This window comes from Echinops telfairi, unplaced genomic scaffold (assembly GCF_000313985.2).
Source record: "Echinops telfairi isolate 266 unplaced genomic scaffold, ASM31398v2 ScPeMD7_5868;HRSCAF=6743_1, whole genome shotgun sequence".
In the NCBI taxonomy this organism is placed as follows: Eukaryota; Metazoa; Chordata; class Mammalia; order Afrosoricida; family Tenrecidae; genus Echinops; species Echinops telfairi.
Genome location: NW_022109768.1, coordinates 6,744,891 through 6,762,937, shown reverse-complemented (window position 1 = coordinate 6,762,937; position 18,047 = coordinate 6,744,891). Strand labels below are relative to the sequence as shown.

General features: G+C 36.1%; 1 protein-coding gene and 1 pseudogene across 1 annotated transcript in view; one reads left to right on the top strand and one right to left on the bottom strand.

The window, feature by feature from the left end:
* LRBA (LPS responsive beige-like anchor protein) overlaps window positions 1–18,047 on the bottom strand; it is a 752,417-nt gene that overhangs the window by 593,614 nt on the left and 140,756 nt on the right. Inside the window, exons 12-20 of the mRNA XM_045295806.1 lie at window positions 14,902–15,070; window positions 12,217–12,296; window positions 10,931–10,993; window positions 7,205–7,302; window positions 4,928–5,020; window positions 3,959–4,067; window positions 3,467–3,548; window positions 937–1,060; window positions 436–628 (exon numbers count right to left, since the gene is read on the bottom strand). Coding sequence (XP_045151741.1) covers window positions 436–628; window positions 937–1,060; window positions 3,467–3,548; window positions 3,959–4,067; window positions 4,928–5,020; window positions 7,205–7,302; window positions 10,931–10,993; window positions 12,217–12,296; window positions 14,902–15,070 — 1,011 coding nt within the window. The remainder of the gene's footprint in view (window positions 1–435; window positions 629–936; window positions 1,061–3,466; window positions 3,549–3,958; window positions 4,068–4,927; window positions 5,021–7,204; window positions 7,303–10,930; window positions 10,994–12,216; window positions 12,297–14,901; window positions 15,071–18,047) is intronic.
* LOC115871542 lies at window positions 5,272–5,920 on the top strand (annotated as a pseudogene).

Sequence of the window (18,047 nt, the reverse complement as noted above, 5' to 3'; positions counted from 1 at the left end):
TTGGTATAGTCTTCCAAATCAATTATTTCACTAGTTATAACATGAGCAGAGAGCAGCAAATAGCCTTACAATATTCGGGTATTTCTCATCTCTGAATCCAGTACGCCACCTGCTGGTCAAAAGCTCTCAGTTCCTATAAAATTGAGAGACACTGGTCTGGAAAGGAGAAAACCTAACTTCTTTCATGCTGAGGGATAATTCTTAATGTTACTAATGCAAATGCATATGAAATTGACATTCAAAAGATTGCTTATTTTGAAGAAATTAAAAACTTTGTATTTCTTTTTAGTGAAACCGTTTTCAGCTGTTCATTTCAGGGCACTTTAACCTGCTTTTTTATCTTGGTTTTTAACATGGATTTTTTTTTTCATTAGTGAGTAAAATCTAAATTCCAGACATTTAAAATGCCAAAACAATGTTCATAAAGAAACTTACCTTTGAATGTGTAATTGACAGTGTGTCCACCCACACACGCCAGCCACCCCACTCATACTTGACTGCATGGTAAAGTAGGATTCGGAAGATGGCGTACACCATTTCTGTTATCTTCTGCTCATCTGAATTCTTGGGATTAAAATAACACAGGGAAAGCATCCATTCCTGCCACACAGAGCACTGCAGCAAGCTCCTGAAAAGTGTTAAGAGGGCACTGAATTACTTTTCCAAAAAAATAATAAATCATTTGAAAAGATTCTAAAAACTAATGGTTTAAATTAAAATAAGGTAACAAAATTATCTGCAGATGCACATTCAAAACAATTAAAGGATGTGGTAATGAAACTAACTGTATAGGACATTATTTATCTATCCTTAATGAAGAAAGCATATGGGATATTCATTTCACAGTACTTTTCAAAGTAATTTTTCTTTGGCAAAATGTGCTTATACAAAGGTAGACTAGAATACTGAAAATAAATGCTTTGTGATTCTGCTTACCTCCTGTTTTCTCTACTGTTATTAAAAAGTTTAATCATGTCAGATAGAAAGGCTCTGCGAACCTCCATGCTCTCTGGACACTGGGGAGAATTTCGAAGTAGGGTCGCAATTACTTTTAGTATCTCTGCAAGACAGTTTATAAATAAGTAAAAAAGAAACCACAGCCACAAAAAAAATCCAAGATGGAAGATCACCAATACACTGAATTTTCTCTCATGTCTCTAACGTAAGCATCTACTGAAAATACCTTCTGCATGGTTACAGAAAATACGCAGAGAAAAAACTGACAATGGATCATTAACAAGCACCCACTATAATTCAGTAAGAGGCTTTTTTATTCCATACCACGTATTAGTAAAGCTAAATTTTAAAAGGTGGAAATAAAGCAAGTCAGGTGATAAATTAAATAATGGTGAAATTTCTGCTAAATCTCCAGTCTCTTCCACACAGTAATCAGAAGCTCAAAGAAAGAGAACAGACTCTCGGCTCTTTCACCATAATTTATGCTATACCCAAAACCTTTCCTTTATTAGAGTGAAATTTTAAAAGCTGTCAAGATTTTTGTCTGTAATTTTAAAAGTACAATTAGAGTACAATTTTTAAAGTACAAAAAAATGAAATTAAAAATCTACTCATTCCCTACCAATGTAAAACAAACCTGCTACCACAATTATCTTAAGATAAAATTGCCTGAATTCCCCCGTTAACTTTTTTTAAGAGTCTTTTTTAAATATAAACTTCGATCTAGAACTTAATAAAAAAGAAATAAAAAATAAAGCTATTATCCTGAATCTAAAATTTAAAAAAACAGATCAAAGTTTAGTCAAATAATAATTTTGGAAATTCTAAACCAGCTTTTACCAAAGACTTTGGTTGTTCTAAAGCAACAGTTTTGTTTGCTTGGCTGGTTGGTTGATTTTTTAAAATAAGAGCCCATTTGAACTTACTTTGTCATGAAATTAATGGAATAATTTCTAAATTGTTCTAGCGACAACCCCGACTTTTCTCTAGGCAAATGATTACAATGATCATCATCACGACACTGGTGATAATGACAAGGACAGCACCAACTTCTGAGGACATACTGCCTTAAGAGACCATTTAAAGTATATGTAAGTACTTACTCCCGTCACCTATACACAAGGATAAGTATTGTTATCGCTATGTGAAAGATTAAAAACTGATGCGCAAGCATATTCGACAATTTAATCAAAACCACAGAGTTAGTAAGACATGTATAGCAAGGATTCCAAATCAGGTTGGCTCGATCTTTACCCATGAAAATAAAGGGAAACAAAACCAGTAGTCATCAAGTAGCCGTCCCCTCATGGCAACCCCGTGTGTCACAAAGCAGATCTGCTCCCAGGCCATATCCTTGCCCGTAGTAATCTCTACAGACGCAGGTCATCAGGCCCTCTTCCACGGGCCCCCGTGAGTTACCAACTTTTATGTTGGTAGACAAGCAAAGACTACTTTTACCACCCAGGGACCTTTAACCACCAGAAATACGAAAGAACTTCAAAAAACTCATGGGACAATAATATTTTTCCATGAAGATCTCTCATATATTGCCTCTCTTTTCAAAGCCTGTATAATCTAGATGTATTCAAAATGTGTTACTCTGTAACTCTTCCTCCGAAGGTGTATATATGTATGTATAATGTAACATATATATATATATGTATGTATTCTATTCAAGGCTTTTCCCTTTCCTCACTCTCTAAAATCATATGATGGCTCTCTAAAGCAGCAGTTCTCAACCTCTGGGTCGCAACCCCTTTGGAGGTTGGACTACCCTTTCACAGGGGTCACCCGATTCATAACAGTAGCAAAATTACAGTTATGAAGTAGCAGCAAAAATAATTTTACGGCTGGGGGATCACCACAACATGAGGAACTGTATTAAAGGGTCGCGGCATTAGGAAGGGTGAGAACCACTGGTTTTGGAAACTTAAACTGAAGGGTCATATGTTTTTAAAATTGGCAGTCAGTACTATACCCACAAACACACCTCAGCACATACAAAATGAAATTCAAAATTCTACAAACCAGTTATTTGAATGACATAATTTTAAAAGGTAGGATGCAAAAAAGTGAAATTTGAACAACTGCTTAAGAGCTCTGAGTAGCAAAAAAAAAAATGTGTTCAAAAAATATATACTTATAAACAATGAAGACAGCATCTTTCCATTCCAAATTTGGTGCTCTTACATTGACAGTAATGTAAGATGAAAACTAAGTCCATGACTCATGTAATTCAGGCTGACTTCACAAAATAATACAATCAGTGTTTTCCTGAAAATATGTTAAATCAAGCTTTTATGCATATAATTCTTTAAAACCTTCATAAGCATTTCCACATAATCTAAGGTCAATTAGACATTACATTCAACATAAAACTCATATTATGTCATTGCCTTCAATAAAATATATATTTAACGATGTTTCCAACAATGTCAACTTTAAGTTTTCCCTACACACCTTTTTTACGTAGCAAAAGAGTTCTCAAAAGTATATGAAAAATACATACGAGGATTCTGTATCTTTACTGAAGAATCTGGATCTGGGTGTTGTTTATGTATCACCTGAGTACAAATCTGTTCTATAAGAATCTACAGAAGATAACAGATGGTATTAGCATAATCACTGCATTAACATCATTAATCAACTTGAAGTTCCAACTAATCAAAACTTACTATACAAAGTATCATCTTAAGTATCTTATGCATAATACAAAATTAAGAACTTCAAAATTATAACTCAGTTTTCACTGAATTATAAAATTAGAAGCCAAATACTCAATACAGGATATAATTAAACAAAGATGGCCACACTGTTTAATAATCCACAGATTAAAAGACAAAATCTCAGGCACGTTTCTTCTAAGTGGTTAATTTAGAAATTTGAGAACACAAATTTATATGATCTTATTAATCAAATGTTAGCTCAAACATACAGGTGTCTTCTTAATCAAGTTTTCAAAGAAAATAGTAAAAGTAAATTCTAATAACTACATTCATACCTCAAATAAGACATTATATGTGGTCATAGTGATTAAATTCGTCTGCAGCATGAGTCTTTCAGATAGCAATGAAAACAATCCATGCCCAAGCATAACTTCAGCTTTTCTCCTACAATTGCAATAAAAAATGGTCAAATGTATTTTCTAACTCTGCATTATTTAGCATGGATGCTGGACAGAAGAGGCATGAAGTTTTCCACATTACTAATAAATTACAATTCAAAATTTCTCCCAATTTTATTTAAAATAGAATCACTAAGGCTACAAAACCTTTAAATAAGAAATCCTGGGGGTGAGGGCTGGGGGATATATTGGATGGTAAATATTTTAGGTTTTGTGGGCCATATGGTTTCTTTTCCAACTCAACACCCTGTCAGTGTATCACAAAGCAGTCACAAACAAACCAGTGTGGTAGCTCCCTAATAAAACTGTGTATATAAAAACAAACAGATGAACTCAACTTAAGGGCAACAAATGCCCCATCCGTTCTACACCAAAAATAGTCAATATGTTATGATACCAATTCTACTTCCACAGACAATGGGTAGAGCACTAGTGTGTTCAGCAAATACAAATGAATCAATGATTGAATGAATGAATGAATAAGGAGAGTTTTGGTTGCACACAATATGGGAAATGCCACAGCTACACATCATCAGGTTTCTAGTGCACATAAAGCCAATGAAACCACAGATTAAGCCACTTGAAATGCAGCTTCCAGGAGTTTCTGAATTCAGCTTATCCAAACATTCTCAGAATGGACACACAATAAGCGAGAGATTTATAAACTAGATGCTACTAGTCACGGTGGATTTTTAAAATATGTAGGTAATTACAGCATTATATTCATTCGACATTTTATGAATAAAAATAGAAAGTCTAGAGGAACTACAAACACAAGGGCTATTCTAAAGATTTATAAAACAAATAAATAACATACAACAGGCTTTAGATTTCACACATACTCACTTTGGGGCCAGGTGTTTTAAAAAATAGCCCATTGCTTTGAGAGCTTGTACTCTTATTCCTTCACTTTTAGATGCCAGAAGTTTATACAGAACCCTGAATGAGTAAAAATTTAAAACAAAGTATTCTAAGTACATATATCAAAAGCAAAGGTTTAATAAGCTATACATACTTTTTCCTATTATTATAAACTTAATTTCATGTAACATGTGGTGAATTTAAGATGTGGCCCTGAAATATGAAAACACACTAATCACATACAAGCTATAGTTCTTTTTGGTGAAGACCAATAAATAAAAACAAATCAGAAATGCTAATTTAAGACTTAACAGTCACTTCCTTGAGACATGAGAAAGCTTCAAAAGGTTTGTGCGAAAACGGAATTAGAAGATAATGGAATTTTTGCTCTCTTGTTCATGTGCCCACGATGCCAAAAAGGGAAGAAGGTGACCCCTAGTACCTCACTGTTACCAAGAAGCAGGAGGTCAAGGGGATGGTGAATCCCATTGGGAAAAAAAAGCCAAACAAAGAATTGTGGCCTCAGACAGGACATCCAGCCCCAAACTGCTTTGTCAAATGACCATCCTCGGTAAGTGGCTGAAAATTCCACCACCACCAAGACAGCCCACCCACCCATTAACCAGTTCACCCAGGACTTAGATCGCCAGAGAGCTCCCTAGCTACTGAAGTTGGCCCACAGGTATAGACCAGAGAAGTAGCAGGGACTGTTGGCCAAAGCTAAGAAAGCTGCTGGCAAAGAGGACAGATCGGAGGTCTCCACCAACAGGCTTCCTGTCCTTCAAGCAGGTATGCACTGCGTGCATCACTTTGAGCTGGTTGTCTTCCTATAGGCTTTGTGTTGTAAAATGGGGGCTGCCCCCTGCAGAAGGGAAGGCTCAGCTGGGACAGCTCATTCACCGGAAGTCTTGTACCATCACTGCCTTCACACAAGTGAACTCAAAAGAGAACAACAGATTACAACTGCAGGTCCAATGAGATCCGCAAGTGCTAGGGGAGCAACATCATGAGTATGAAACTAGGGGTGCACATTGACCAGTTGGAAAAGGCAAAAACCAAAGGTCTTGCCAAAGGTGTAGTGTACACAGCTGAGTTTTCTGGATATAAAATAAAAATAAAACTTGTCCTTCAGTCAACGCTCATTGGGCATTGTGGACTAAAGGTACACTGTTTCTGGGGGCCGTGGAAGTGTGTGTTCATATCCGGGGGCCTTTTTCCCTGAAGGAAGAGCTGGATCAAACCATAGGTCCCCCACATAACTCTCCAGTCTGTCATTTGCTTGTCAGTCAGGTTAGAAGAACTCAGAAACTGCTTGGTCCTATCTAGGACTTGAACACTGGGTCCTACCAAGCCACAATTTTATGATCCACCAATCGCTAATCCATTTAGGACCTAACTGTTAGGGAGGAAGCAATAAAGACACAGTATGTGAGCCCAGGAGCTTCAGTTATGGGGAAAAAAGATGGGGACATTCTGCAAACTCCTTTCGCCCCTTCTTGTGTCCACTTCACTCCCTTGGGTGCTCCAGAGAAGCCAACATAAGGTCCAGGACACGGGCACGCGCAGCTCTAACGAAAGCTCTGATTTCTTGGCACTAAGACCAAAAGTGAAATGAAGAAAATACAGGTGGAAAATCTTTATTCCCCCTCATACATAAAATAATAAATTTCTCAAACTTGGTGATCAAAAAGAGCATCATCAAAATAAATGTAACATAATGAAACTATGAAGAAAAAAGAGATAATGTCTTAAAAGCAAGTACAGAATTATAACACATTATATTTAACAAGCAAAGATTCAAATGGCCATAAATATCTCATGAAAAGGCTTGAAGACCAAAAGAGAGTGGAACAACATTTCTAAGATGTTAAGGTAAAGGGCTAGCAACAGAGAATTTTATATTCAGAAAAAATATATACATGGGGAATGATAAGGCAGCAAAGATATTCTTAGAAGACAGAAACTGAAAAATGTCTATCAAAACTGCTCAGTGAGACATGTTAAAAGTTCTCAGAGGGCAGTGAGGACTTGGAAAAGAACCACACGGATAGATGAAAGCTCAAAGAAATCGTTGAATGAATGTAAGTTCTGCTGTATTTTCAACAATAAAAATAAATTATTAAAAATAAGTCTATAATTAGTCATGCAAAAACATAATACATGAAACAGTTGACTCATATGTCTTAACAATACCTGTCATATATAAGAATCCGTGCATATTTTCAAAATCACCTTACCGAAACTTGCTTTTCTAGTGCTTACCGTAACCCATTCCTTTGGTCAAAAGCAGGAATCATGGAGCTAGGGTGTTCAGACATCAGTGCGACAAGCAGCTGGAGGACGTCCAGGAGATTGTCATCCTAAAGTTGTGGCAGACATACACGTTTTTTCATATAGGGGAAAAACAACATATTTGAAACAGAACAATTTTGAAATAACAAATTTCAACTTTTAAAAAATGGAGTATGTAAAATATATACCTATATACTCAAATATAAGCTGAGTTTTTCAAGCACGTTTTTTATGCAGTTTTTGCGGTAAAATTAGGTGCCTTCGCAGATATTCGGGTCAGCTTATACTTGAGTATATATGGCACTTGTTTTTATCAAACTGTGTTCCTTACAAACACATATCCACCTGTACAAAAATTCAACCTATTTCATTAAGGGTTCTCCTTCTCTTTTTCTCTGACAAGTCCCTCAACAAGATGGACTGGCATGGAGAGTGCCGTGATGGTCTCAAGTACAGTAATCACTGTGAGGGTGGAAGAGGACCAGGGCCAGTCCGTTGAAGACTGGTTCAGTAGGAGCTGGAATCAACCTGAAAGCCACTAACAACAACATAATCATTCAAAACGTAGACTGTCAGGGATTGTGCCGAATCCCCCAAAAATACCGAGGTTTTAAAAAGTTTGTGGAAAGATGGAATTGAACAGGAACAGGCTTTTCACAAGAACTTTGGGAAGCTTCCTTGTATGTATTAACCTGGCTAAAGCATAATTCTTGGTAGTATGGCAGTTATATACTGCTGTCATCCTCCCCAATGATATGATCCGAGGAGATAAGCAAATCAGTTGTGAAAGGATTAGAGTAAGGTGCAAAATCACCCTTTCCTACCTATGGTGTGCCCTGCATCGCCTTTCATCATGCAAGATAAGGACGGAGAGAGAAATGAGCAGAGAAAGAGGATCTCGGTATCACTAAGAAAGAGCCAGAAGCAGAGGGTGTCCTTTGGACCCCAGGAGATCCTGGACCTATGGGAAGACTGATGTCAAGAGATATGGAGTTCTCCACAGGGCTTTAAGCCCACGGAGATCAAAAGAAGACACGGACCTTCTCCCTGAGCCAATAAAGAGAATAAGCCTTTCCCTACAGTCCCCTAAAGATGATACCCTGAGTTTGGACTGCTAGCTTCCTACACTATGAGTTGTTGAGTTTATATTGGCTAAAGCCATCCAACGTCTAGTATTTTTGTTATAATACACTAGATAACTAGGACAGAGATCAATTATATAGTCAATATCTTAAATAAAAAGCTTGTTATAAAAGGGGCTTCAAATGTTCAGGGAAAGATCGAATTCAAAGATAATGGAAATTCTTTTATCTCTTAATTCCATTTTGCATGAAATTCTTGAAGCCCCCTTATACTTTATCAGGATTTCTTAAAATATTTTCTACTAAATAGTAGTTCGGTCATAACAGGATATTTGGGGCTTTGTTTTGATTTGGATTTTGTTTTTCTTTAAAATGTTTGCATAAGGATCAAAAACTGGAAGAAAAAAAACTGCATTACTTCCTTTTTTTGTCATCATACAACTTACCATATTTTAAAGTATGTTAAAGGAGACCTGATGGCTCTGTGGGCTGCTAATCACAAGGTTGAAGGTTCAAGCCCACAAGTCACTCCACATAAAAGATGTGGTTGTCTGCTCCTATAAAGATTTGCAGTCTGGGAAACCCTATGAGGTAGAATTAACTCAATATCAATGAATTCAGGATTTTAAAATGTAGGTTATGGTACCAAATCACTAAAGTCATTGCCATCCAGTCAATGCTGATTCATAGCAATGCTCTGGTGGGTTTCCAAGGTTGGTACCGGAGTTTTCAGGAGTGAAGAGCCCAGTCTTTCTCCAGCAAAACTGCTGGTGGTTTCAACTGCCAACTATGCCAGGCTCCTATTGTATGGTAGGGGCAGCATGTGTCATTTCCTACACTTATGTAACTTAATATACTTTGTTCATTGAGCTTTTCAAGAAACGACTACCAAATTAATAATATCTGAGAATGGAAAACTATATAATTTCATATTATCTACTATCAATATTTTCCCCCATCCCTCCACTATCAATATTAAGAATATAGATGACAACAAACATTTATCAATTAAACATATTGCTGTATATGATGCCACATGGTAACATTTACAGAACATCAACACGGGGGCACATGAGTTCCAACCCCAAAAATTCTTCAACAAAACCTTACAAAGCCTTTGTTGACAATTCGAGTGCATGGGGATCATGAAGGCCAACTTTGGGGCAATACTGCTCTAAAAGGAAATGACAAAACAGCTAACAAGAGTGAGTTACCCCGCTGTCCCACCTCTTCTCTGCTTTGTTATTTTGTTATGGAAGCTATTTGAATACCTAATTCTTAGTTGAGTAGATGATCTAGGGCTAAAGAGGTGAGCCCACAGAAAAGTAGTGTTTTGGAGAGTCTAAAAGATCTCTATTAAGGATCATTATGATATCCAATTCTTTGCTTATAACATAGTCCCTTGTGGTGAATAAGAAAATAAACAAAAAGATAACAAAAGAACCCCAGAAAATTCATTTGAAAAATATCTTCAAATATTATATTGAGTCAGAAAAATCTAAAAATAACTAAAGGATATATTACTCAAAAGAGAAAAAACGTAACCATTAACATTTGAATAAAATATTATATAATCAATAAATATATTCATTCTTTTCTCTCCCAATTAAAAACTGTAGACATGAATATTCTATTCTCTCTTGTGTAACAATGATTAAAGAAGGAATTATTAAATTATACAGTATCACAAGACATGAATTATAAAACAGTAACTTACTGTACATACTCAAGTATAAGCCGACCCGAATATCAGCCGAGGCACCTAATTTTACCACAATAACTGCATTAAAAATATGCTGAAAAACTCAGCTTATACACGAGTATACATGGTATCATTAAAATGCTATCTTTCAGAACTGAAAATACAGGGAATCCAGGGCAGATGAGCCCTACAGGACCAGTGGGGTGAGTGGTGAAACAGGGAGGGTAGAGGGAGAGTGGGTAGGAAAGAGGGAACCAATTACAAGGAACTATATGTGACCTCCTCCCTGGGGGACAGACAACAGAAAAGTGGGTGAAGGGAGACGTCGGACAGGGCAAGATATGACAAAATACCCATTTATAAACTATCAAGGGCTCATGAGGGAGGGGGGACCAGGGAGGGAGGGGAAAAAACAACAACAACAAAAAATAGCCTTTTCCAAGATAGACACACCCACTCATTTAAATCAATGAAATGTTTAGCTAATCTTTCAACTGTATAATTTTAAATTCTATTAAAACTAAATTACTTAAAACATATTTTCACATGAAAACCAGAGGGAAATTATTGCTATGAATTTTAAAATAAAATCATTTTTGACATTTTACTTTTTTTACATTTGTAGCACTGGTTCTTTGAAATACACTGGAAGTAGATTGTGGTATATCTTATTATTAACCAGTGAGATTTAATTCAAATACTTTGTAAAGTCTTTCATTATTTTACTCAATGTAGAGCCATCTTGTGGTAATAAAGAATACTTATACGAAGGTTCCCAACATCTAGTTCCTAAATAGACACATTTATGGTGATTACAGCATATCACCAGCATAGCTTAATTTTTAACTTTGAAACAGCTTAAAAGCCCACCTTCAGAAACTAAAATCCCAAAATGTAAAATAAAAATATTACCTCATGTATAGTGAGTAAATAATTAAGAATGGCCTGTAGTTCATCTTCCTTTACTCCAGAATCCTTTAAAAACATAATATATGGATCTTAATTTCCATTAAAAAATTCTTTATATGTAAATATAAGTATTGATTTGTCAAGTAAACAAGTGATATAAATATACCAAGATTCTAAATTTGAAACAAAAATCTTGAGACTCACTTTAAGACATGTAGTATCTAAGACAGTACAGTAGTCAAGAGATAGAACATGATATCGTGTTTCGAGCACCTTATGAGAGGCACACTAATCTTGCAGAATCCTAAAGAAGGCAGCAATAACTAACTGCTATAGCCAAAAGACCAGGTATTCACACTTAATACTCTGCTAAATACAGAAGGCAACTTTCCCATTTAAAATAAAATTTGAACTATAAAATAATCAGTTTTTCAAATTACCAAGTAAAAATGTCAGGTATCTAAAAACAGAAAACACATTCTGAGTTCTATCAATTTATGAAACAAACCACAGTTTCAGAAAAGACAAATGAAAGCTGAAATATAGAAACATTTTTAAAAAACACACACTGGGTAAGGAAACAAAGTAACTCTGAGGAAAAAATATCTAAATAAAAATAAGGTATCCAAATCTGAAAATAATATTAAAAACTAGGTTATAATATGATACAATATTATATGGCAGCAAAGAGTTGTAGTAAACAATATGAAATAAAACAATATAAAAATGTGAAGTTAAATATTAGCATCAAATGCATTTATATATTGCTGCCATATAAAAGCGAAACACCTTTTCAAAACTGTAATTCTTACTGCCTCAATAAAAGGATTGAAAGAAACAAAGTATGATCACTTAAAAAGAGTAATACACCTATTTGGTACATTTACACATGAATACTATTTCTCAAAAGTTTTAATGTTATAAGGAGCTCCCTAAAAATGCAAATTCCTTAGGGAGTCAGTTGGCTATGGTATCCCCAATGGCAGGAAGAGTACCTGGTACCTAACAGAAGCTCAGTGCATATTTGCTGAAAGAAAGAATACACACACTCAATCCCCAGCACAAACTAATCACATACAATCCAATTATCAATCTCCAACTCTGTAATCATTTATTAATACTCATTTATGACCCAAAAAGTCATAAAAATAAGCAAACAAGCATCTTTCGAAGAACTTTTCCCAAGTGTACTTTAGTAACAAAGAGTAAATAAATGAAGACAGCGTTTTATGAGAAATTATAAACTACAACATACACAGTATCATACATGATAAACAATATGGACTCACCTTTGTCACTAATTGCTTAATGAACATCAACAAGAACGCTCGTAAAGAAAGTATTTCTTTTTCATTAGGTCGTGGTCCATCTTGAAGGAAAAAAAAAAACCACAAACACTTAGTATGTCAAAGATATCAAAGCTGTTTAATACCCCCATTCCCAATATATTTCGTTCCCATTTGCTATCAGAAATGAAAAGGTCATTCTTTTACAGAGTGACCCCAATTTCATGTCTCTCAAAAGACAAGCACTCACTATCACATGCAATTAATTGCATACGCAATGTTGCAAACCCACTAAAATAGGTTATGTTCAAATTACAATGAAGAACTTTGCTCTTTGAAAGGGGCAAAGGATTTCTAAAACAAAAATGAGGTTACAAATAAAACATGCATTCAAAAATAAAATGAATTTAAGTCTTGTTTTAAAAGATTCTTGGAGAATATTAACATAACAGACATTTAGAAGGGGGATGAGTAGAACAGAAAGTTTCTGAATTTGAACGTTCATATGTGAATTGAGTATGAAAAGAATATTTCTTTACCGTTACCACTGTATAAGCTAATACGAAACTCTGAGCAGCACACCGCACCACACAGTATCATTCGCGAAACAAGGGATCATTACATTGACTGCCTTTGACAACAACTCCTCCTCCTCTTCCTCCTCCTCATGCACGGCTCCGTGGTCACACATGGCTCACATTAAGTCAATTTTCATGTCTCAAACACATAATTCCCAAGTAGAAGGCTTTTGAAACCAAACACCCATTGTTTTAAGACCCTAAATGCAGTACCTGTTTGCCTCACAAATTCTACAATTTTTCTCCCACTAATCACTATTTACAGCTAGTTCCTAGACCACCAAGGCACAGGACCACCATGACCTTCAACAGATCAATTAGAATAGGAGAAAATTGTTTAAATTTGTTCCACATGATGATTTCTAGACAGTGAATAGGTTTAAAGAGTTGGAATTGAATCACAGAGTTTGTCCAGCTCTCTCGCATAAAGGATGAGACTTTCTCAAGGTCACTGCTCAGTTACAAGATCACAATGCAAGACCCTATATGATGTACCTACAGCACCAGGAGGGCACCACCAGGAAATTCTGAGCTGCTTCTACATCTGCCACAACATTGCCACTATAAACAGAACATATAATTTCTCTGGGTCCTGGTGGCTTTATAAATTATTGATATCATTCTCTGAAAATAAAAGAAATGTACTTGAAAATTATATAGAGTATTGGACATTATGCAATCTTCTCTCTGTAAGCCATGGAGCAGCAAAAGCCTTCAACTACAACCGGAACATGAGTGGTAAACCTCCCATGCATCTTGTTCCTGCTTTCAAGCAACAACCCTTAATTCCATCAGCACACAATCCAAACAGAGTCCATGAGCCACGGGGCTGTGTCAGAAATGCCTCACGGGGGAGATGCTCTTTTATTAAATGTAGAGTTATGAGACTAAAAGGCTGAAGTTGCAGCCTATACCACAAAGAAAGAGACTATGTGAAAGCAACCATCACAACAGAAGAACTTGGCGATGGAGACAAATAGGATCTTAGGGCAATAAATTTGCAAGTTTATCAGATAATTAACTCCCTTTAATAAAAATTCAGTTTGAGGTAGGTTTTGCATTCAAGAGGGTACTACAAAAAGTTGTTGAAAAAATTAGAATTGAAAGCTAATATAATTTTCCAACTCTTTTAAGAGTCTATATACATACAACCAAAGAGCCACCTTTGGAAACAATCTTATTTTTACCCCTTCCGAAACGATAGAAATAATAAATGCATGACACCCTTCTAATAAATAGGTTGTAACTATGTAAAACTATAATTACTGAAATTATACAATTTTTTAAAAATCTCCAATCCCCAATAAACTAGCAGCTGTAGAAAACTACAGCTGATCAATCTTACTGTGATAAGTGATCTCAGCATCCAGGCTAATAACTAAGAATCTCTTCTCGAATTCAGAGCTTAAAAATAATCATCATAGTCATATTTTATCCCCAAACTATTCCCACCACCACAGAACCATTCTTCCATGAGAACACAGGCCTGCCTCAAAGATCATTGCACGCTCAGTTCCCGACCACCACAATAAAGCACATATTGCAATAAAATTAGTAATACCATTTTTCTTGTTTCCTGGTGTATACAAAAGTTACAATTATGCTATACTATGTTCTATTAAGTGCAATAGCACCGTGAAATTTTTTAAATATTATGAGAAGTATCCAAATTTGACAGAGACACCACGTGAGCACATGCTATTGGGAAAATGGCGCCAATAGATTTGCTCCACAAAAGCTAACCACAAAACTTCAATTCACAACACATAATCTCTGTGAAGCCAACTAAAGTGTGCTGGATAAAATGATGTATGCCTGTAATATGTCATTAACTCATGTCAACCTCAATTTAAAACAAATTCTTAACATTATCAGTAAAATTAAAATTTTACCACGATGACTTATATAGGTAAAAAGAAAATAAAAATGAAACCCTGGTTATAAAAAAGTTTTTATATAAACCCTTTGATGGCCCCACCCGCCCACTCACACACTATATATACATATATACATCTTGGAAAATTTGTCGGGAAAGGAAATGAAAAGATTATGGAATTTTTCCATGAACATAGGAAGGCCCCATATAACATAACAGACAGAGAGAATATACCTAGTCCTTTTGGGGTGATGCCACTCCGGTCCTGGGGATTTACTGCCCAGTAGTAGTACTTCAATGTGTGTGTGATGAGCAGCACGGTTCCGACTCTCCGGATGGCATTGTATATGTTGGCCGTGCCAATGAATTCCGTGGACAGGTAAGTGTAGAGTGTTAACTGAACCTACAGAATCAAAACGAAGACTTTTAAGTCAATGAAGCCCAATAGCATTTTATCTACTACCAATAACACCCTCCATTTACTGGAATTGTATTTGTTGCAAAAAGTAAGTGCATAGGCATGGCACATACATACTAAATAACACAAATCAACGAAAATACACTAGTTGGAAAACCAAAGCAGGTTTATATCAGCTGTATGAAACCTCCCAAATACATCAAAATTACCCTACTCTGTACAAAGCAAATAATTCTTTGATTCCTACTTGATAGTCTAATAGTAAGTGTCTCTCTAAAGTAAACCTGCTATTGATCCTATGTATGGATGTTAAAAAGGTGGAATTTATCTTGAAGAAAATCAGAAGCTAGCCTAACACAACAGGAAACAAAAGTAGGAGTATCCTAAAATAATGAGAAGCATACAAAAAGATAGAGAACTGACCTGAGGGATATTTATTAGAAAAACAGAATTTTGTTAAAATTGCTCATACTAAAATGCCTTAGGAGAAGGAAGCGGGGAGGGAGGAGAAAATATGAGGAGCTGATGCCAAGGCCTAGGTGGAGAGCAAATGCTTTGAGAATGATGAGGGCAATGAATGTACAAATATGCTTTACACAACTGATGTATGTATGGATTGTACTGAGTTGTCTGAGCCCCTAATAAAAGGATTAAAAACAAAACAAAACACTATAATCCAGAATTCTTATGTCAGCTCTGTCTTGGATTAGACAAGGATCTTTCTAGTCCTTTTCTAAATAGTCTAATTGAAAACATAAGGGTTTATTAACTGTATGTGTGTATATGTGTCTCAAACAGCTATGAATATGAGGGAATTCTAACAAAAAAGTAATAAACTTGTGCACCCATTTGTCTTCAGTGATCCCTTCGACACCTCGTGCATAAGCAAATGTGGCGAAGAAAGCTGATGGTGCCTGGATATCAAAAAGTATAGCGTCTGGGGTCTTAAAGGCTTGAAGGTAATCAAGCCTCCATCAAGCTCAGAAGCAACAAAGCCCACATGGAAGAAGCACACCAGCCTATGCGATCACGAGGTGTCGAAGGGATCAGGGATAAGGCAACATCAGAACAAAAAATCTTATCATAGTGAATAATGGAGGGAGTGTGGAGTGGAGACCCAAAGCCCATTAGTAGGCCACTGGAGATCCCCTTGCAGAGGGGTCTCGGGGAGGAGACAAGCCAGTAAGGGGGCGACGTAGCAACAATGAAAAAATACAACTTTTCTCTAGTTCCCAAATGTTTCCTCTCCACTCCCACTATCATGATATGAATTCTACTTTGCAAGTCTGGCTAGACCAGAGGATGGACTGGACAGAACTGGAAATACAGGGAATCCAGGGTGGATGATCCCTACAGGACCAGTGGTGTGAGTGGTGATACTGGGAGGGTAGAGGGAGAGTGAGTTGGAAAGAGGGAACTGATTACAAGGAACTATATGTGACCTCCTCCCTGGGGGACGGACAACAGAAAAGTTGTATGGTTACTAGTGAAGTATATGAATGACTAGTAGCGAAAATTAATATCTCCTGTTAGATCTGATTATGAATGGATCAAAACTAATTAGAAAATATAAATCACTGATAGCACCCTTTCAAAATTCATACATTCATTCTTTCTACCTTGGTAACCCAAGGTGGATTTCTCATGAAGCTTACCCTCCATGAGCATTCCCCACAGGCTCCCTCTAAGGCTGTCAACCTAATGTAGTATTCACAATGTTTCCTTTTCTTAGGCGGAATATCATATATGTTTCAGGCCCAAATCTGATCTACTCTTTATTAAAAAATAAATAAATGAAAGCTAATACAAGTCCTCAAGGATACACAAAACAGACAGCTGAAGCAGATGGAAGGTTTCACATTACTGAATCAATTGTAAATTCCAAAAAGGAAATTAAGGAAAGTTATTAACAAGTACAAGATAAGAAATAGGGTGTAATAATAGCTAGGAACCTCAGGAGATCATATGATGAAATCATTTTAAAAACTACTTCTGTTCAACTAAGGATCTAATAAAAGGTTTTGTAATCACATCAAAAGAGACCAAAACCTTTACCAATATGCTGGTTAGTAAGACAAAGAAATTTCTACTAAAACAGTTTAAAACGTTAACTTGAAACCATCTTTAAAAAGAAATAAGGCTGAGGGGCACAGAAATGAAAAAGGTCAAATTTTGAACCAGAACATAAAAAGCTACAACCTACAGCTGCCTCTCTTGATTATTTCCAAATGGCAATCAAAGTCAGCAGCTGTTTTCCTCTTTAACTTTTGAAAAGACCAACTGAGAAGAAGGTATTATTATCAAGAGAAGCCAAAAAATGCAGTTTTGTTTTGTTGTTTGGGTTTTTTTGCTGACAACTGAAGTGAATGTTACTACCATCTAAATAAGTCGTGGTGGTGCACCAGTGAAGCATTCAGTTGCCAACCAAACTCAGTAGCTGCCCATGAGATGGGTGTGCCAGCCTGCTGCAGTAAACATTCACAGCCTGGGAAAACTTCTGGGACAGACCTCTCTGTCTCATAGGCTCTCCATGAATGGGCATCAACTTGATGAGTTTGGGTTTAGGCTTGGGCTTTGGCAACCTAAATAATTCAAGCAGATCAAGAGTAGGTGGTAGATGGAGGGGAAGGAAAAGGGAAAATAATGGATTGAAAATAACTTCTAACAAAATAAAGCAGAAAAGTATAAATATGTAACTTAATAAAAGTTGTTTCATGTTCTGGTTCAAATTATGATCATTGATGTTGTAGGCTAATTTAATACATTAGCATTGGTCAAATATTTTCACCTTATAATTATTCACAAATTTACTTAAAATCACTTAAGTGCAATTAGTTTGTGGTTATGACATTAAGATACCAATTGACACATGGAATGTCCTTGTATAATTTGAATTCATGTGACCAGTATATGTGACCTCCTCCCTGGGGGACAGACAAACGAAAAGTAGGTGAAGGGAGAC